At 35.7% G+C, this 21,409-nt stretch overlaps 1 protein-coding gene across 2 annotated transcripts in view; it reads right to left on the reverse strand.

The window, feature by feature from the left end:
* Nucleotides 1-1,198: 1,198 nt before the first annotated feature.
* Nucleotides 1,199-21,409, reverse strand: part of LOC120300167 (cytosolic phospholipase A2 zeta-like) — a 28,640-nt gene continuing 8,429 nt past the window's right edge. Inside the window, exons 7-21 of one of the 2 annotated variants that reach the window (XM_039325934.1) lie at nt 20,998-21,040; nt 20,783-20,849; nt 19,188-19,360; nt 18,528-18,641; nt 17,028-17,065; nt 16,466-16,607; nt 15,263-15,399; nt 13,530-13,752; nt 12,104-12,215; nt 11,676-11,813; nt 9,551-9,658; nt 7,683-7,877; nt 5,684-5,850; nt 3,731-3,917; nt 1,199-2,247 (exon numbers count right to left, since the gene is read on the reverse strand). In XM_039325934.1, coding sequence (XP_039181868.1) covers nt 2,030-2,247; nt 3,731-3,917; nt 5,684-5,850; nt 7,683-7,877; nt 9,551-9,658; nt 11,676-11,813; nt 12,104-12,215; nt 13,530-13,752; nt 15,263-15,399; nt 16,466-16,607; nt 17,028-17,065; nt 18,528-18,641; nt 19,188-19,360; nt 20,783-20,849; nt 20,998-21,040 — 2,062 coding nt within the window. In that variant the 3' untranslated portion in view covers nt 1,199-2,029. Of the gene's footprint in view, nt 2,248-3,730; nt 3,918-5,683; nt 5,851-7,682; nt 7,878-9,550; nt 9,659-11,675; nt 11,814-12,103; nt 12,219-13,529; nt 13,753-15,262; nt 15,400-16,465; nt 16,608-17,027; nt 17,066-18,527; nt 18,642-19,187; nt 19,361-20,782; nt 20,850-20,997; nt 21,041-21,409 lie in introns of both variants that reach the window. The other variant, XM_039325843.1, reaches the window with a different exon arrangement.

The following is a 21,409-nucleotide window of genomic DNA, read 5'->3' on the forward strand; positions in this document are numbered from 1 at the left end:
TTTCTCTTTTTAGAGAAGCCCATTTTTGTTCAGCTGAATAAACACATAACTCTTGAAGGCAACTTCTGGTTTCCTGTATTTTTTACCAAGCAAAACCTCAGAACCTGCATATCAAAGCTTTAAGAATCCCTATACTTTTTGCACAATGAGCCCTAGTTGTTCATTATGATGCTGCCATTCAAAGGAATTTTTAATCTTTTAGACTCTCAGAAGGATGGACTAAATGTCTCTACCATAAGTAGAGCCCTACAATAAGTCCCTGGTGAATTGCCAGAGAATGGATAGCATTTACATTACAGTAAAAAGTTTGAGCATTGTTTAGGAAGAAGTCAAATGAAGAAAGAAGGATGCTTTAAAGTAGATAATTGAATGATTGAAACAAGCCTTTGCATGAAGTGTCTTATCACTTGCTCCGTCATTCCTTATGCATTAGCATCCTACCTTACCAAGTTACACATTGACTACAAGAAGTCAATAATGGCACTACAAAGAAGACACTGACATATATAATATGGACTTGCTCTTCTATTGTGCCTTTGTGATTGAATATATTTATATTAGTTAATTAGAGCAAAACTCAATTAACAACTGTGTTACTTAGCAACAGAAATTGTGAGCTCAATTGTGGTCGTAAGTTGAGAGCTACCTGTATTCAATAAACCAGAGTTTTAAAGCACAGCTTCAGTATGATGTGTGGGCACTGGTAATAAAATCTCATAGCTTTGTAAACTTACATAATACACTTCTATACCCTTCTGCTCTATTAGACATTGAGTCTCACACCAGTCAGCCCCAGAACTCACTTATCACTATTGTGCTTCAACCCATTCTCTCTGCTGCAGTCAGGAGGGTTCATGCAGATGGAAAACCTCCTTTTGCAAGCACTTGTTGCTCATGCAGCAAGAGCAATCCACAATGCTGACTAATTCAAATCCCCTACACAGCTATTGGAGCAAATAGAAGAGAATATCTGTAGCTCAGGATTGAAATGAGGGGTCCTTGTGCTCTCTGATCTCAGTTGTTTTCCTGCAGACATTTCATTACCAAACTAGGTAACATCGTCAGTGCTAGAACAAATGGCAGGCACATTCAGTTCCCAACTCCTTTACTTCGGCAATATAGCTGGGTAATACTGCACAATATAGGTGCCAAAATCAGAAACATGCCAAGGTGTATGTCACCATGGCAAACATTTGAGAAATACTGCTATCTTTTGCTTTTTTTTTTTTTTTTTTTTTTTTTTAGGAAGGAATTCTGTCTGGCACAAAATTGAGGGGTCAGAACAGGATACTTATTGACTTGCCAGAAGTTGAGCACCCAATGACTGCAGAAAAATAAATTTCACAGCATCCATACCATTCCAATACCTTTAATAGAATAGGCCACTTATGAAGATTATCTGGATTAAGACATTTCCACTTTGTAGATAACCATCTAGGATTCTGGCCAGGGAGGGACTCATTTTCCACACAAAATCCAGTTGGATTAACATCTGAATTTTGCCATTTGCAAAATGGCAAAGGCAAGTAAAGCACCCATTTATGAGAGGTACTTGTGACTCCTGTAAAATAGTTCTATCTGCAAATGAAAGGTTCTCCACCAAGGTTCTCCTGGGTGTATGTGCCAAACAAAATTCCTGTAAAGATACTGTCACAGGTTGACCTTAACACAGAATGTGCTGTGATTAATATTGTGGAGGCGGAATGACATTTCTCCTTTCAAAATACTTATTGTTTAAATATTTAGGTTAAGCCTTTAGCTTCCTGTTGCATTAAATTAGCATATGAATATGCAGTGTATAGGAAGAATACAAGAAAAGTAGATACACATTAATATACATTTTAATATTGCTACTATTAAAATTGCACCTGCTCAATCTTGCTTATACAGTTGGCTTGCCTCTGCCATCACTGCAAAAACTCCAAATTTTAAACTTTCTTAGGAAAGTATAAGCTCCATATGTCTTCTCACTACTCAAGCATTTTGGTGCTTTTACCAACAAGCCTAATTAGATGTGTTTGTGTGTGTGTCATTTTCTCTTTTTCTTGAACTTCTTTCGCATCATGGCCATAGTGAGAGCTTTTAAAATCGTATCCTTGTTGTTGATAATATTGTAACAGTTTAATTGCAGCAATCTATCAAATTGTATTGGGTCATAGGTGAGGTTCATGGAACTATAAGGACTATCTTCTGTATATATTTGAAAGTCACCAAAAGATTTTTCCTCTTCAGTCTCACGTTTTATTCCTTGAACAAGAGAAGAAAAAAGTTAGCAGTTTGCCTAGATTTGCCACTGAATCATTACTTTTGTTAACTCAGAAACAAGTTGAAAAATAGCAATTAAGAAAGTTGCAAGATCCTAAAAGTATTTTAGAAAAAGGAATGCATAGCACACCTTTTCATACAGGGATGAACAGAAGTCAAAAAAGATTGTTGATTGTTGTACAATCAGAGCCGTGTTCCTTTCTTTTAATTGCACCTTACATGTGGAACATATAACAAGGGACAAATCTTCAGTGTTACATTTGCCATTCCTGACTTTTTTACCTCTCTCATGGAGGCCTTGCATATACACACTAACTTGTACAAACATACATATAGATATAGTACACCAATATCCCTTAAAATAAAATAGAATTGGATTTGCACATTCTGTGAAAAAAGATAAAGGAAACCAGTTAGCATTCCATATACTTTTCAAAACATGAAAACAACACAAAATAATCTTGTGTTTTTAGTTCCATCCTATTTTTTATGTATAAAGTATTTTTATGTATAAAGATATTAGAATTACTGAAAACTAATTTATAATGTAGTATGGCATTTTATTTAATACCTCTAACTAATCAATGTAATTTAATACATCAATAACTTGGACCTTCCATGATTTTAGTAAACTGGAAATAATTGTGCCATTCGTTGTAATTTTGTTCCTCCTATGGCCTATAAGAGTATTAACGCTTTTAAACTTGAACTCAGAAGACCCATGAGAATACTGTGTGTCATTGAATAAATCAACCAGTTCTTATTCAAGGCACAAATGACCAGGCTCAAATTATTATACTTCTGATACACTATGCAAACACGTGGTTCTCTGGAAAAACCTCTAATGGTGAGAAAGATGGAAGGAAACAGAAAAAGACAATGATCAACAACAAGATGGATGGGTTCACTTGCAGTAGTAATGAGTGTACCATAAAGATCAGTTTAGATCGTCATGGTGAATCTCTAACTATGTGGATGCTAGGAATCAAAAAGGACTTGATAGCAGATAATCAATCAATTTACAAGACCAGAATCATACAGAATTGTGCAAGCAATGGTTTCCCAGTGATACTCTATGGAAGTAAAATTTGCAGTTTGAAAAAACAAGATAAAGTATTGACACTTTTGAACATTGGTGTTAGAAAAGACACTTGAGAATACCATAGATAGCCAAGAAAACAAACAGAGCACAGAACAAATCTAGAGTTCACATTCAAGGCCCACGTGACCAGGCTAAAATTATATTTTAAACACATTATTCAAAGTCCCAACTTTTCTAGAAAAAAACAGAAGAGGATAGCCAGTAGCAAGGTGGATGGACTCAATTATAGCAGTGATGAGTGTACCATTGGAAGACTTGAACCGGCAGGTTGGGGACAGATCGTCCTGTCAATTTGTGAAGCCACCACGATTTGATAGCAATTTGATGGCATATAATCAATCAATCAATCGATGTATTACTTACCTGGTGCTTTGTATTTTTTAAATGTTTCGTTCACTAAGGGGAAATGAAGAATAATGGGGGCCCTGGGATCTGTAGCATTCAAAAACATGTAACACTCCTTTGGTTGCTTTTTATCACTATCGGTCACAGCAATGTGTGGGAAAGGAATGCCTCTTTCTTCACAATATCTCTGTGCTTGATGCAAGACCTGATATGAGATAAGGAAAAGTTCCAAATATATACTAAATTAAAAATCAGCTATGCTGACATTTTGAAAATGAACACAATTGAGTTTTAACCCAGTAGAATATCTTAGCAGGACAGTTTCCAATACAATAAACTCCCAGTTGGTGGAAGAAATAATACATTATGTTGAACCAGTACTGTATTAACCTAGTATTTATAACTGCCACAATTCTTTGAGAAAGTGAACTCAGGTAATGAGCATCAGCAGAAAGAGTTGCCGAAGAGATCATTTCCAAGGTAAGACTGAGAATGAACTGAGAACTATTCAGAGAATGAAGTAGATACTACTCTAGTGTTGACTCAATATGACACTGTAGCATAAGTAGTACAGCCTTGGTGTAGTACAGTCCCAAGCAGTGAATATCAGTTTATCTGTAACTTTTCATATGAGAGAAAATTGAGCACCATGGCTAATACCCCCCCCAAAAAAAAGATTCAAAAATAACAGAAACAAATGTGGAGTTCTTTATTTAGGAAACAAACCAGTTGCAGGGAGCAGAAGTGATCTTTAGTCAATAACTACTTATTTTAGCTACCATGCAACAGTGCTGAACAAGTGGTTCTTAACAACCAGCCATCACAGAGTCCACACAATCAAGTGATCCCCATCTGTAACCTTCTTTGCCTAGATGCAGGGGTCTGCAACCTTGACAACTTTAAGACTTGTGGACTTCAGCTCCCAGAATCATCAAGGTTGCAGATTCCTGGCCTAGAGTGCTAGAATTGTAATTTCTAAGCAGTGCAATCACATGACATTGCACTTTACATTGTTACTTAACAATGGCAATTGTGATCCCAATTGCCATCATACAGAGGACTACCTGTGTGATGAAGGATGTTAGATGTGGCAGTATGAAAAAGAACTTGACATAGCAGATAGCACTGCAGGAGATGGGCAGTTCAAAAATAAATATAAAGAAATAAATAAACCAAATATCACTCAACAGTAGCAAAAAAAAGGCAAATGCAATTTTGAACTGCATCAAAGCAAATACAGTTTCTAAATAACAAGTAATAATATTCCACTATATTTCAAACTCCTGATTAATTCATCCAGGGTGCAAAACTTCAATAATAATACAGAAAATCTGGGGAATTTAGGATAATCAAGAGTCTAAAAGCTCTGAAGTTTGAAGGAACTGAGAATTTTTAGCCTTGAGAAGACTGAAAGGAAATCTAATTGCATTTTTTTAAAAGGATATTACACAGATTATCATACAGGAAGGCAGATTCTGACTGATTTTTAAAACAAAAACAAGAAATCCTAACAGAAAGCGTACATTTGACAGTGGAATTAACTACCATTAAAGGTATGAGTTCTCTCACCTATTCTTGCAATGAATAGAATATTAGACTTGATGCTTAATTAGCCCTTCCCAACACTATAATTCTATTAAAGTTACCCCAAACTGGAACTATTGTAAGACCTAACTAGCCAAGCTAAAGCAACTTTAATAAAAACTTTAAAAGAAGAAAGCTATAGCTCAGTGGATATCTGTTTTGTATATATAAAGTCTCAGGCACAATCCTTGGCATCACAAATTAATTAATAAATAATTACTGTATTTGTCATTGCACTTGGGTTACTGGAGCATTGACCCAGAAATTATCAATGCTCCCATAATAATGCCTTGTCATAAACTAGAATTAAAGAGCAATATTCACATATGGTATAGCAGATTCAGAGGATTCTAAGCCTTTCCTTTTAAGTTTATTTATAATGCTCACTTCAAAAGGAGCTTGCCAAGAGTAATTGAATGAGAAGATCACATCCACATCTCTCTCTGGCTGAAGCACCAATGGAAAGGGGGAATTGATAGCAAATCCCCCATCCACTAGATGCAGACTGCTTTCTTCAGGTGTCAGTTGATTGGGTACAGCATCCAGATGTGTCCCTGAAATATCCCAAAACCATTATTATTGAAACAGATTTGTCAAAGAATAACTTGAAAAGAAAATCAATATGCTGTGTGTTCATATGAAAAATGAAAACTGATTGGAAACAATAAGAATTGTATTGCCCTGAAGTCACGCTGCTCCTTGTTAGATTGGGGTTATTAGGATTCTCAACCAGTATTCAAGTGTTAATCACAGCTTTGCTGAGTTGCAGTTTAGCTCAATCCTAAAGTATGGAACAGCTAATTAGTTCAACCCTAAAACAGAAAGGTCGCTTGTTTCCAACTCTAGGGGGCAGTATATCTCTCTGTTTCTTAGCCGAGGGAATCAGTGCTTTCCAAAGACACTTCTGTGGTCATGTGGCTAGCATGACAATTCTATATGCCAAAGTGCACAGAATGCTGTTGCCTTCCCACCAAAATGGTACCTATTTATTTATTCACATTTGCATGGTTTTGAACTGCTGGATTGGCAAGAGGCATGGTTCAATTAACTAGCTCAGCCCTTAGGCATGGTTCAACCATATTAGAATCTTTAATCTAGAATCAATTTATTATTATAGCCAAAGGCCAACACATAAATTAAACCATATTAGAATCTTTAATCTAGAATCAATCAATTTATTATTACAGCCAAAGGCCAACACATAAATTAAACCATATTAGAATCTTTAATCTAGAATCAATCAATTTATTATTACAGCCAAAGGCCAACACATAAATTAAACATTCAAATAAAACTAAACAGAACCAAACACAACAAGACATAGCAATATATTACAATTAATGATGTAATCAATGGGTGACCAAGGTCTGCCTAGTTTTACAGAGAGTATAACAAAACCTAGCGACCTTCAGAGAGACTGAGTCATACTGACTTGACAATAAAAATACATTGAGTATAGTCTAATGCTGGATAAAAATACGTAATAAAATTAATTTTAAAAGATTATTTAAAAGATCTAAAATGTTTATTTCTGTTTCTGGTGAATCCCCAATGCTGCTGCACAGAATCTAGCCACCTGCACTGTGATTAATCTAGAATTATGTCATATTGACAGTTGATTTCCCACAGCCAGTGAGAAGATATAAATGGATTTCAAACATCAAGGATTTAAACTTAATTCTTCTGCCCACTCTTCTCATTTAACTGCTACTTGATGCAATGTTTGGTGGTTTACATAACGGGCATCTCTGGCCTGGGAATCATTGGTTCACATGTTAACCCTCACACCAATACCTTGTCCATTTCGTATCTTCCTCTCTTCTCTGGAACATTCAAGTGCTTCTTCCATTCCCTCCTTCTGGTTCTCTTTTCCATCCTTTCTCCATTTCTGAACTCTTCCCACTTCCAAACTCACAGCTTCCATCTCCTTTTCTTCCTTGTCTGGATTTCCACCTGTTTTGTAATTCTCCACTCCTTTTCTTTTTTGATTAGGAGCAGCTAAAAGCCAGGGAAGTATTTCTCCTTCTAGGATTTCATCAGTAACTCACAGGTAGATTGTACTGACTGTGATGATTGTGGACATCTGTCCCCTTACATCAAAAGAACCAGTTCAATAATAAAATGCCATGATTTGTCTATATATAGGTTTTTCAGTTGGAAAACAGAATTCATCAGAATTCTTGTATTGCTACTACTTCAGTTCATTCTACCCAGAGTAGAATAAAGTTAAATCCTCTTTAGATGCTATCTTAGAATTTTTCCTACGATGCTTGCAGAATACAAACTACCTTACTTGCCCTTATAAAGCAGCATAAATTTCATATTTGAAATTCTGTGACCCAAAAGTCAGTTAGTTTACAACAAAAATTCATATGCACAGTATTACCTTTCCATGCTACAAATTCTTGATCATTCACATAGTTTCGATGAAGATGCAGTCCATGAAGAAAGTTAAAGTTTTCCCCTGTGGTGATTCGTGATTTAACTAAATTGCTAAATAAATGTGTAAAGACTCCTCCTGGCATGATACCTTGAGACTGTTTCAGTGAAGGGTCAAGAGACTGAGAACCCAACAGTTCATCTGCAAAATGAAGACAAAAGGCTGCATAGTTGAAGTCACCTCTGTTACATTATTCCATTACACAGCCAATTTCACCACTAGTGAGTAGAATAAACTACATTAGCTTGAAACTGTGCCAACCGCACAGATATGCCAGCCTAACTTCATGGAACCAAAGTTAATAAAAAAGAGATGCTAAGAAGTTATATTTGAAATTTATATGTTTTCAAGAAAACATGGTTCTTTTTTCAAGAACGTTCCTCTAGGCTTTCCTGTCCTCTACCATCTTCTGGAGTCCATTTAAGCTCACGCCTACTGCTTCAGTGACTCCATCCAGCCACCTCATTCTCTGTTGTCCCTTTCTTCTATTGCCCTCAATCTTTCTCAGCATCTTCTCCAGTGAGTCCTTCCTTCTGACAAAATGTGATCTACTGGAGAAGGAAATGGCAACCCACTCCAGTATCTTTGCCATGAAAACTCCATGGACAGTACCAAAGGGCTGGAAACCTACACAAATTTCAATGACAGGGTTTTTTATTTTGAATGAACATTAAGAAATGTAATGTAATGTAATGTAACTGTAGAAAAAAAAATATTCCAAGCAATCTCCTTTCGGCATTCATGCATTTTTTATAGAAATCATGTTTTAGTTGTAAATAAATGGTTTCTACTACTATTTTTCTTACCAAAGACCATCTGGAAAGATGGAATAGCTATACAATGCATTTTGCAGAAAGTACTAGAACGTAACCATCTTAAAGTAACCTTCAAGATTTTCTGCATCTCATTAATTACCACCACATCCAAATTATATGTGAAATGTTTAATATATGCATGTCATTGTATCTGTCTCATATTGATCACACACCAGTTCAAAAATGGTAGTGCCCTCAAAATAAGATCATGCTATGTTTATCTATAGCAGGCAGATAAACTATAGTTATTTTTGGTTTCAAAATCATAGAATCACATTGACCTGTTAGAAAATGTACACCATTTAGATTAAACTAGTTAAATGTCAGTAAATATTGGATTATTTCTGGAACGCAAAATATTGGCTTTATGCAAGCAGTTTCTATAAATGCTTTTTTAAATATTCCAGTATTGTAATGCATTTTGTAACGCATACTTTTAGTTCTAATGTTATTTAGAATTGTCCTAGAGATCCATTTTCCAGTATATTTTGAATAAATATATAAATAAGTATATTTTGAATAGAGCCGAGGTGGCGCAGCAGTTAGGGTGCAGTACTGCAGGCCACTTTAGCTGACTGTGTTCAGCAGGTCAGCGGTTCAAATCTCACCGGCTCAAGGTTGACTCAGCCTTCCATCCTTCCGAGGTAGGTAAAATGAGGACCCAGATTGGTTGGGGGCAATGTAAAATATATATATACATTGCTTACTGGTGTACACCGCTTAGAGAGTGCTTGCACTTAAAGCGGTATATAAGTCTCATAAATAAATAAATAAAGGACTTTTATCCTGAGCAATTTTTGACTGTGATAGAAACAAACCTCAAATGTTTACAGGAACAGCTTCCATTGTATATTATATAAATACAGGAAAAGAGCTTGTAACAGCAAATAATAATTGCAACAGGCAGTATCTTTTTGGTCAGTAAAAAGAGAGAAATCCTAATTAGGAAAATGCTTCATAGACGTATTTTTAAAAAATGCTGAAAATAATATCCTTTACCTACAATTCTGATGGCATCTTTCACAGATTCTGTGAATTTCAGCTGAGAAATCTCTGCATCTTCCCACATGTCATCTATATTGCCTGCAAAGGCACTGGCCCAAATTCCTGCAATAGAAATGAAGCAAAGAGATTTTTCAGATCATTAGAGACTGGCACTACTTTCTGAGGATTCAGCTGAGCATCATTTATAGATCCCTATTATTACTAGTTTGTGCATTTTCCCATCCCTACACACTACTATCAGTGAAGTCAAGAGGCAGCAAAGGTTGATTCACAGTAATGATACCAAGATCCAACTACTATATACAGTAGTGGCCAAAATTGTGGAAACCTTTTGGGAAAAGTGTACAGTAGAAATGCCACCTTTGGTTAAGTTTCCACCTATTTTTCTTCTAATTTCTTTATAACTGTAGGCTTGTTCACTTAATAATACTATTTTACATCACTTTCTGGGCAACCAGTCAACTCTTTGCACCATTACTTTAATTTTATTACGTTTTACAAGCTCACTAAATGAAAGAAAAAAAAACATCCTGACAAATGTCCTCCTCTCAGCTTCAATACATGACATCAATAACTGAATCCTACTGTGATCTGATTGGCTTATTGCCAAAACAAGATGACACCTGATTGGCTCTCTAAACACTCATGCTCATTGGCTACAATCAGATGAAGGAAAGCTACCTGATATCAACCTAAGCAAGTTGTGCTTCCTTTTTCTGGTTATTTGGCTATAACTTTTCATAGAATACAGTACAGATAATTGAACAAACTTTGTTGCATTACATTCGTGATTAAATTATCTTTCCATTGATACATAATTTTATGATACTACTCCAAACAAAATGGTGTTATTAGCCATCAAACGTCAAAAACACACTTTTCCCAAAAGGTTTCCACAATTTTGGCCACTACTGTAGGTAGTCCTCAACTTATAACCATTCATTTAGTGACTGTTCAAAGTTACACTGGCACTGAAAAATTGACTGATGACCATTTTTCACACTTATTACCATTACAGCATCCCCATGATTACATGATCAAAGTTTGAATGCTGGGCAATTGATTCATATCTATGATAGTTGTAGTGTCCTGGGGTCATGTGATCACCTTTTGCGACCTTCTGACAAACAAAGTCAATAGTCAAACTTTAAGGCACAGGATGAAGCAAATTAAGAAGATTTGATTTGATTCATTAATACCTGGTATGAGTTTTCTTATTGTGGAATATGTAGGGTTTACACTCCTTTACATTTGAGTACAGATGACAGGATCAAAAATGGTAATACGGACCAAACAGTTATAGCCATGCCATACAACACTCTTCAAAATAGAATCATTTTCAGATAACTGAATTGAATCAGTTATCCAATTGCTAAGCAGCCAAACTCACAATGAAAAGCAAAACAAGCATTATTTGAAATAAAGAAGTGGATCAGGTATATCTTGACTGCACAATTTCACTGTACTTAATAACAGTGTATTGGAATAACACTTTGCATCAGAGGCTCAGCTATAAAGTAATAAATTTGTGAAAATTATAGACTAACAACTGAGTGATGACTGCACAACATTTTTTAACCCACTTGTTGGATATGGTGATCATAGCATGCACTCTGGATTTCTAAATCAACAATGATGAAGACCAGTGCTAGTGAGTTTGATTTAAGAGAAGAGTGGGAAGCTAAAGAATGCAGAATTTGTGTCCTTTCATACAGGTCTTTATCCAAAAATCACTTTTATTTATTTCTTTTATTTATTGAGCTAATTTATACAGCTGCCCAACTCACACCTAGGTGATTCCAGGCAACTTACAAAATTTAAAAAATCCACCATCTAATAAGAACCCATTAAAATGCCCTCCATGGCAGCAACCACACAAGCAAATCAGCCGCTTGATTGCCTCTATCTGTCCCCATTTATAAGATGTCTAGCCCATTTTTATTAATAAAAAACCTCAAAGTAGAGAAACAGCAAATGAAAACAGTTTACAATAAATTTAAACAATTTACAAGACATATAATCCCTGTAAACAAAATGTTACGTGGGTAACATTTTTTTCAGTTGGTTAGTAAAAAAAAATAATAATCATCTCATTACCAGCTTATACATCTGATCTTACCTTGGAGGAAACAGATTCTGGGCTCTTCGTGTTTCTCAAGCAATAGTCCCATGAAAAATTTACTGCTATAGTCTTCCATGCGTATAAAAGCCCCATATTTATGAATACCAAATTCATAGGGTGTATATTCAACCCATTCTAAAGAAAGAAAGAACATTAGTTCTTAAAGTTCTTAGTCACACTACTATTTTCTTCTCCCAGACCATATATACCTTTCTTAGATTTATACCCACCTTTTGTTCAGGAGCTCAACTTGATGTACTCCCACCTCCCATTTTCCCCAAAGCAAAAACTTAGAGAATATCTTTTTGCCTCTGACTTCATTTCCACCTTTGCTTTCCAGAATGGAGAAAAATCACCTTTGCGTGGTTTCAGACTGCATTTGATTTTTGCTACCTTGCAATCCACTTTCAGTCCAATCCTCTGACCTGTAAATTCGCTGGTTTTAATATTCATCCTCACATTTTGAGCTGCATAAATAGGATAGGGATTTTGTCCCATTATGACTGCTTTCTGTTGGTCAGATAGCTTTGTTGGGTCCTTCTGGGTACAATAAAGTAAAACATCACAGTCACTTAGGTTTTGCAAGTGAAATTCTTAACAGCGTTATACTCTGCTATACCTTCCTCAGTCTGGCTGCCTTCTGATAATTACAGAAGTTTCGGTTCAACATATTAGGGTAGTGTTTCTCAACATTGGCAAGTTTAAATTGAGTGGACTTCAATTTCCAGAATTCCCAGCCAGCATGCCAGCTGGATAATTCTGGGAATTGAAGTCCTCATCTTAAAGTTGCCAAAGTTGAGAAATACTGCATTCAGGGATGCTAAGAATGAATAATAGCACCTGTCTAGAAATGAATAAATAAGTACCCATTAAACAAACCCTAATTTTTGTTAAATATTAAGAATCATGTTACCACACTAAAAGTTAATCCATGTTCTGCCCATTTAAATTACCTAGATTTACATCTCCTTCATCTTTAACAGCAATTCCCACTAGTATCTAAGACGTACCATTCCTATAGAAAATAAATACTGTTCATATTTTGGTCATTTAGTTTATTGGAAAGCTAATGTGTTCTCAGCCATCATAACCTTCAAACATCACATAATTAGTCCATCAATACCATACAGGATTAATACTATAACATTAAACTTTCAACATCATCCTATTAAGCAATACACAATGACATACTTTCATTTGTTTTCTCTGCAACTTGGGACATATTCAAAAAATATTATTCAGTCAAGAAATTATAATCATTATATTTATTCTATTTATAATAATATTTTAGTATTTTTTTTTATAGTGCCTTTGAGTCATTAGTGACATCTGCCAGCTACCTGGACTAGTTCAGGCAGTTTCTTGGCAAGATTTTCAGAAGTGGTTTGCCATTGCCTCTGAGAGAGAGAGAGAGAGATTCAAAATCACCCATCTGGCCTTGTGCCTAAGGCAGGATTAGAATTCACATCTCCTTGTTTTATCCTGCTGTTCTTAATCACTACACCACTATCACCACTACCACAACTACATCAGACTGGTTCTCTCTTAGTAATAAAACATTTTACTCAGTGCTTTTTTTGTAAAAAAGAAGGAGAAGAAGGAGAAGGAGGAGGAGGAAGAGGAGGAGAAGGTGCCGGAACTCACACACGTTATACAACCCGCCTTGCCCACCCTACAAGGTTCCATCCAAAAAAGGTGCCGGAACTCCGTTCTGGGCGTTCTATGACAAAAAAAGCCCTGATTTTACTTATTACTGAAATATTGCATTTATTTCTAGTCTTAAAGTTAGAAACAAGCTACCTCATAATATTGTAATTCTTCTTTCACAAATTTTAGGGTTCAAATTTTTACCTTGTTGTTTAGGATGTACTCTATGATCAGGCCCCATAAATCCACAAGGGTAGCTTTCCTTCCTGTTTTCTCCCAGGCAATTAACTCCTGAAAATAATATGCTAGTTGTTCAGCAGAAAATGCCCCAACTTTTCCACTTGTTACAATTTTCTGAGCATTGTCAATTGTATGCTGGAGATTTCTTTGGGACCAGTAAGCATCTTTGTAGAGCATGGACATACACCTACCAAAATCATAATTTTGAATATCAGTAAAAAAAATAAGACATGGAATATCTACAAATAATTCCAATATTTAATAGGCAGTAAGTGAATTGCCTGGATGTCAGGCATAGTTTCTCTTGCACAACATATTCCATTATGACTGGAGTAAGGTCAAATACTGCATCTCTGATTTTAGTGCTATACTGCAAAAAAGAGAAATATATTAGGAAAAGAATTGGGTTAGGATAAATGCTAAGCCATTGTAATAGTAAGGAGTGTGGTTTAAACCTACTATGATAAAAAGTTTTTTTTCAATGAAATATTCTCACTAAATTCTAGAGAAGAACAAAATAATTGTTTTTTCTGTATAGTTTATATTTTAAACTCTTTCTTCCAGTGCTATACAAACCATGTGAAATTACCAAATACAACTTCATGATCAGTTGGACTATTTATTATGACTCCTCTGTCACATACTTCAAAAATAAAACCAGATTTAGGGATCGTGCTTGCTGGGAATTCTGGGAGTTGAAATTCATACATCTTAAATTTGCCAAGATTGAGAAACACTGCCTAATCTCACAGTTTAAAGAATTGCAGTTTTCCTCCCCATTATACAATGTTATTGTAATTCCATATAAAAAATCTTCATAGATTAAGCCTACTCACATGGCTCACTTAACAAAATAAAAGAATAACAAAGTTGGAAGGGACCTTGAAAGTCTTCTAGTCCGTCCTCCTGCTCCAGCAGGAAACACTATAACATTTCAGATAAATGTTTGTCCAATCTCTTCTTTAAAATCTCCAGTGTTGGAGCACCCACAATTTCTGGAGGCAAGTTGTTCCACTGATTAATTGTTCTGTCTGTCAGGAAATTTCTCCTTAAGTTCTATGTTGATTCTGTCCTTGATTAGTTTCCTTCCGTTGCTTCTTGTCTTGCCTTCTAGTGCTTTGGAAAATAGGTTGACTCCCTCCTCTTTTTTGTGGCAGCCGCTTAGATATTGGAACACTGCTATCATGTCACCCCTGGTCCTTTTCTTCACTAGACTAGCCATGCTTAATTCCTGCAACTGTTCTTCATAGGTTTTAGCCTCTAGCCCCCTGATGATCTTTGTTGTTCTTCTCTGCACTCTTTTTAGAGTTTTAACATCTTTTTCATATCGTGGCAACCAAAACTGGATGCAATATTCCAAGTGCAGTCTTATCAAGGTCTTATAAAGTGATTAAGAGAGGATTTGTTTCTGCATGCAGTTATAACCTCTGCCCAAAAAGGGCCCTTCCTCATTCTACTTTGGTGTTGTACATCTCAGCAGCATTCTTGCCAAGTTCAACCTTATTCTGTTCACACTTGCCAGATACATGTCCAACAGGCTATGTCATAACAGTTAAGCCAATTACTAAGTGACAGGAATCAAGGTCATCTCTTCTTATTGTAACCATGAAGATATCAACATCAAACTATGATAGCAAATCTTATCTAAACAGACATTTAACCCAGGTTGGAAGGGATAGAGATTTTGGGTTACATACCATGTAGACCCTGAAATGCCACTAAAATATGTGAAGATATCTAAGAGGCCCAGCTGTTGTAGACCAGACAGGCTGCCAAAACAACTAGTCATTGCTCTCATCCCTCCTCCAGAAGCTAATACAGCCACTATAGGAACCTAGAGAAATGAAGAGATGTTCTTAAGACAGGGAGAAGTGGTCCTTTCTCTCTTTTTTTTCTTTAGATGATACATTTATAGTAGTCTTTGATTTACAACCATTCATTTAACAACCATTCAAAGTTATGACAGTGCTGAAAAAAGAGACTTATGCCTGGTTCTTGCAGTCTGTCTACTGTTGTAACATCCTCTTGATGACATGAGCAAACTTTGGGCACTTGGCAACTAATATGTATTTATGGGTATGAGATAGGCATAAATAAATAAATGACAGTTGCAGTGTCTCAGAATTATGTGATTGCCATTTGCGATCCTACCAGGAGGTTTCTGAGAAGCAAATCACATGGGTATTGTGCATCAGGCAACGAGGGAAACCTCTATGTGATTTGCTTAACAATCGTGGCAAAAAAGTCATAAAATCAGATGTGACTCACTTAATGACCATATGGCTTAGCAATGGAAGTACCAATCCCCATTGTGATAAGTCAAGGACTACCTGGATGTATCTTTTCTAATGTTATCTTACAGGGAAAAAACAGGAACAATAAAATGAGAACAAGAAGAAAGCATTTGTTCCACAGCATTTTCTTCCTTAAAAATAAATTTTGCATTGTTAAAATAACTGTGACTTTAGCTAGGATTTCTTGGGCTTAGCTAATTTAACTAGTCAAGGAGGGATTCAGTTTCTCTCTGTGCTCCCATTGCTCCCAATACTGCCTGAGGAATCCTGGATTTTGAAATCAACACATTTTAAAGTTGACAAACATTGCCTGAGGATGTCAATTCCAGCTAATTGGAATTGACATCAGGCTTGTTTTTTTCAAAACTGAACATGTTCTCAGTTCCTCAAATTTAAACTTTATCCCTAAAGAAGATAAAAAGAAAGCTTTGTTGACCCCTGAACAAGAACTGCATCATAGGGAATAAAACTAAGCAATAACAACAACAACAACAACAATAATAATAATAATAAAGTTGGAAGGGAACTTGGAGATCATCTACCAGGAGTCCAACCCCCTGCTCAGGCAGGAAACCCTATACCATTTCAGACAAATGGGTTTTGTACCTCTTCTTTCCAGGGTGGCACCCTCAGTTTTAATACGTTCTTCAAAGCACGAGAAACAATAGTCTTTCTCCTTGCCAAAAATTCTTGCTCTCCCTTAGAAAGTTTAAAGCCAATACGTACATCCATATCAATAGGATGGTTCCTAGAAAGGAGGGGAAAAAAAGAATAAAAATATCCAGATTCTACTTTCCATTTAATTGACTTCAGTGTAGAGTGAAAAATCAACTGCACATCATTATTCTTTGTTTTAACCAGCAGACACACATTTTTTCCTTAAATCCATAATATTGAAAGTCAGCTTATCCCATTATTTAGACATAATGTAAATTAAGGTAATATAAAATCTTCAGGTCAAACTCACTCCTGGTGTCTTCATGAATACATCCATGTAGCTTTCTTGGAAATGTTTTACCACAGCCTTCTTCTGGAATATTTTTTTCAATTTCCCGCTCTAACTTACAACCCTGGTATCCCTTTCTTCAACACATATATTTTAATTTGTACTTGATCTTATGTATAATAGTGAATCTTGATTTTCACAGATATTGTCTGTTGTACACACCTTTCTTCAACTTTCAGAGTCAGATCCAAAACGTGATCCTAGAAGAAGTAGAATCCTACTAAATTTACTAATGCAAAATATTATGTTTAACTTTATTTTGGTATTAAGAAAACTCCGTTGCTCTTTTTCTAACTCTGTATGATCCAAACCTTCATACTAATGTGTTTGTTAAAACAGGAAGCATTTTCTTTACATTGTTTGCTAAAAGGGTCTATAGACTTTCATATAGAAAACACTTTGACTCTTTAACATCTCATAATACAATCATTGGTACAAATCACTTGTCCTCAGTTACCACCATTCCGGGGTCAAGAGCTGGCCAATATAATAGAGACACATAGAAATAAGCAGCTAGAAATTGTTCTATCAGCAGGATCATTTGGGCCTCAAGTTGTAGAGGAATTATTAAGAGTAAAAATAAATAACTCTGTTCATTTTAATCAAATAAGTAAAAAAAAGTATACAACAGCATGGTGTCATACCTCAGCAAAGAAAAGAGAATGCTAAGGAGCCAGGAGGTGGTATGAAGCAATTATCTATATGATAGCTTCCATAGTCTTGGAGATATATTTTTCCATGCTAGCTTTATAAAAAAAATTGCAGAGAAAATCACACATCACCATAATAGAGAGCCAGTTTGTTGTAGTGGTTAAAGCACAGTACTAGGATCCAAGAGATTGAATTCTAGCTCTGCCTGAAAGGCAGCTGGGTGACCTTGGGCCAATCACACTCTTGTCTCTCAGCCCAATTCACCTTATTGTTGTGGGGAAAGCAAGAGGCAGGAATATGTTTGCTGCTTTGAATTGGCCAAAATTATAAAAAGCATGATAAAAAAAACCCTAGTGATAAAAATAATGTGGAATTCCAAGGTGCGTAGAGAGAGAAAAAGGAGATAGAACAAAAATAAAAATTAAAGTTTGCTATCAATTAATTACCAATTAATAAAGTAAGACAATCATAAAAATATGCAATAATAAGAAAAAATAGAGAGCCAGTTTGGCGTGGTGGTTAAGGTATCAGGCTAGAAGCCAGGATGGTGAGTTCTAGTCCCATCTGAGTCACAAAGCCAACTAGGTGACCTTGGGACCAGTCACTTTCTTTCAACCCTGGGAAGGAGGCAATAGCAAGCCATTCCTGTAAAACTTTGTGAGGAAGTCTTTGGGGACTTATCCAGGTGGTCTCTGAGAATCAGATATAATTGAATAGAAGGTGGGAAATGGACAGAAAGAGAAAATATATACAGACCTCTTGAATAACAGTTTGATTGCACATATTACAAAGATATCAATATAAAATGAATAGAATACTTAGTAAAAGAACCAAAGTTTGTTTACTGGAATGAGGTGAAATATAATGGAGGAATGTCCTCTTTCTGAGATGCTGAAGTCTGAGAATATGCGATATAAAAAAGTCCTTTCCCCAGCAACATTGCACAATACAGAGTCAGCACCAGCTTTTATATCATGCCTATCACTTTAACACAAAGACTTAAATATTTACCCTTCCTAGAGGTACAGTCAGTTCAACTTCCTTTCCAAGAGGGAGTTCGGAGACTGGAATAATTGCATTCCCAACCATTGAAGTCTTCACCTCTAAATCCTCACTCCACCCTTCCTAGGAACCAAGCATAGTTGCTGTAAATCATATTCTATAAAGCTACATATATGCCAGCAGGAAGTCCATCCAAATAGAGGAAAATGGGAATGCAAACTTTAGCAGAAGGTCAATGTCAGCAACAAAATGCCTGGGATGCCTAGAACACAAGCACTGGTTCTTCTCATGAGGTACTGCTTCTACTGCCCGTCCCAAATTTTTACAGATGCAGGAGATTTTTTTAGTTTCTTAAAAATTATTCTAGGTGGATCAGGGACCACAGAAAAATAATGATAACTAGTGCTCAGTTATGGGGTTACAGCGCTTAACTTTATTATAGGTTCATTTAAAAATATTTTCAGGACTCTGAAATAAAATTGCATGTTTAAGGCAGAGTTAATTGATATCTTTTAAAGGCCATTGCTCATCAATTTATTTATTTTCCCCTTATGAATCTGTATCAAATTTATATTTAATTATTATGTAGCCATTATATATGCCTATTTGTTGAAATGGGGATGCTTGCTCTAATAACTGAGGCTCTAGCAAGCAAATGTACCATCTTACCTCTAGTATTGCTATGGTTTGTAACAATTTCAGGTTCAGGTGAGAAGACACTTCTTTGTTCACATGAAAAATAAATGGAATCTCCTCCTGGTTTTCTTCTAAATTTACTCCACAGAATGCTGTTAACTGGTTTTCAAAGGACCCTGGTACCGATAAGTTAATTTGGCAATTATCTAAAAGTGAAAAGAAGCGTTTAAACCAACTGGCTTTTAGGAACACCATAAAAACATGGTTGTCCCAAAGGTGCTTTTTCAGGAGGCAACTGGATTTTCTTATTTTTCTTTGAAGACATTTCGCTTTCCATCCAAGAAGCTTTTTCAGCTCTGACTGCTCGGATGAGAAGCAAAACATCTTCAAAGCGAAACAAGAAAGTCCAGTTGCCTCTTGAAAAAGCACTTTTGGGGCAACCGTGACCTGAATGACTAAGAATCTCCGTAGACATAAAAACATGGTTTTTCTACAGAAACTTGGAAACAGAATGTTTATAAGTCAACCATCTTGTCTGGTGATAGAGGAGATGGTGGTGGTGGTTGTGGTGGTGGTGGTGGTGGTGGTGGTGTGGGTGTGTGTGGGTGTGTGTGGGTGTGTGTAAATAATGAGTGTTCCTCGAGTGCCAGACGTATTGTTTTTACAATGTAATGCAAGTTTAATAAATTATTGCTTTGTTGTTATGTTGCTTTGATTGGTTATAACAAGAGTCAAGGTACTCAGACACCTTTGGGGACTGGACAGGCATTTAAGTTCTAGCAAACAAATACATTTTCTGCTGAAGAAATAATTCCTTATTGAAATAACCTGAACATAAGAACTGAACAATACTAAGCAAAAGCAGAGTATTAAGAAAATCCAGACTATTATTTTTTCCCATACATGGGCCTATTTCCAACACTTTTAAAGAAAATCTATCTCTCTTGAAAAATTGTACTGTATCACCAGAAACAATTCTAAGCAAATTGTACCTTGTTACAGTAAGCAAATACTTTCCCTTTCAAAACTATAAGGTAGCAGAGACTTTGGCTGATTAGTATAATATGAAATAAATCACAAAATTAGAAGTCAAAGAACTGGGGGGGGGGAAACAAGAGTAGCAGCCCATCAAACACAATCTGTAGAGTCTCTTCTGAAGAAACAAAGTTCCTGGCTAAAGACACTCTTTGGGAATTTAGTTTAGGATTTTCGGAATTATAGCTAAGAACGCCAGCCTGGGAAACATCATTGTGGCACAAACAACAAAGTAAAAAATCCAGAACAGGGCAGCAAAAATCCCAGCAAAGAAGCAATTTTTTTCCACCCAGATATAGGAGCCCTAAGGAAAGAAGACAAGTTTAAGTCATGCAGGTTTGCTTTCCATTAGTTATGGGGCCTGGAGCAAAGACACAGCTTAATAGTTGACTTTCTACAGATAAAATTTTCTTAATAATTCTTGTGCAATATCAGAGTGTATCTGTACCTTATATTTGTACCTTCAGAGAAGTATATGTGAAAAATGTGTACTTGATTAACCATATTTATTCCACTCATATTAACACTGGGTTTATGAGACAGGGGAACTTGATTGCCTTCTTTCCAAGATCTGTGGTTAACAAAGGACCTACCCTTTATCATCCATGGGGCCATCTTACTTTTATTGATAGTTCCTTTAATACACAGACAAGGTTGTGCCTGCATGAAAAAAACAAAAAATCCAATTGGGGGGAAAATGGCTATGCAAATGTGTTAATTATTCTTTTATTTTTATAGTTAAAAATATATTTAAAAATCATTTTATCTATTAAGAGTCTCAACAATCATTATTATTCCCTTTACTCACCACAAGAACTCCATTAGTAATGATCCTGCAGGAAGGATGCTTGCTGTTGAAATAAAAATACTTGCTTAATTTTCTGATTATATAAATAAAAAAACAGTACAATGAAAATAATAACATTCCATAGATACATAAACTGTAAAAATTGCAGTTTTAGAAGAAAATTAGTCCAAAAATATAAAAATAGCCGGAATAAAGGGCATTACATTAGAAAGGCTTTGGATTGGTTTTCAAGATTCTGTTAATATACTTTACAAAAAAAAACATTCATGAAATTCCTGTAATGTCTATTTCTCAATCTGGCTATCATGAAGAGCTGACAAATAATTGCAGTGCTCCAATAATAGCTTAGGTTTAAATGGAACATGAATTAAAGAATATGTCTGCATATTATTATATCATGATGGAGGAAAGG

Source organism: Crotalus tigris, unplaced genomic scaffold (genome assembly GCF_016545835.1).
Source record: "Crotalus tigris isolate CLP2741 ecotype Arizona unplaced genomic scaffold, ASM1654583v1 scf7180000017545.3456711, whole genome shotgun sequence".
NCBI lineage: Eukaryota > Metazoa > Chordata > Lepidosauria > Squamata > Viperidae > Crotalus > Crotalus tigris.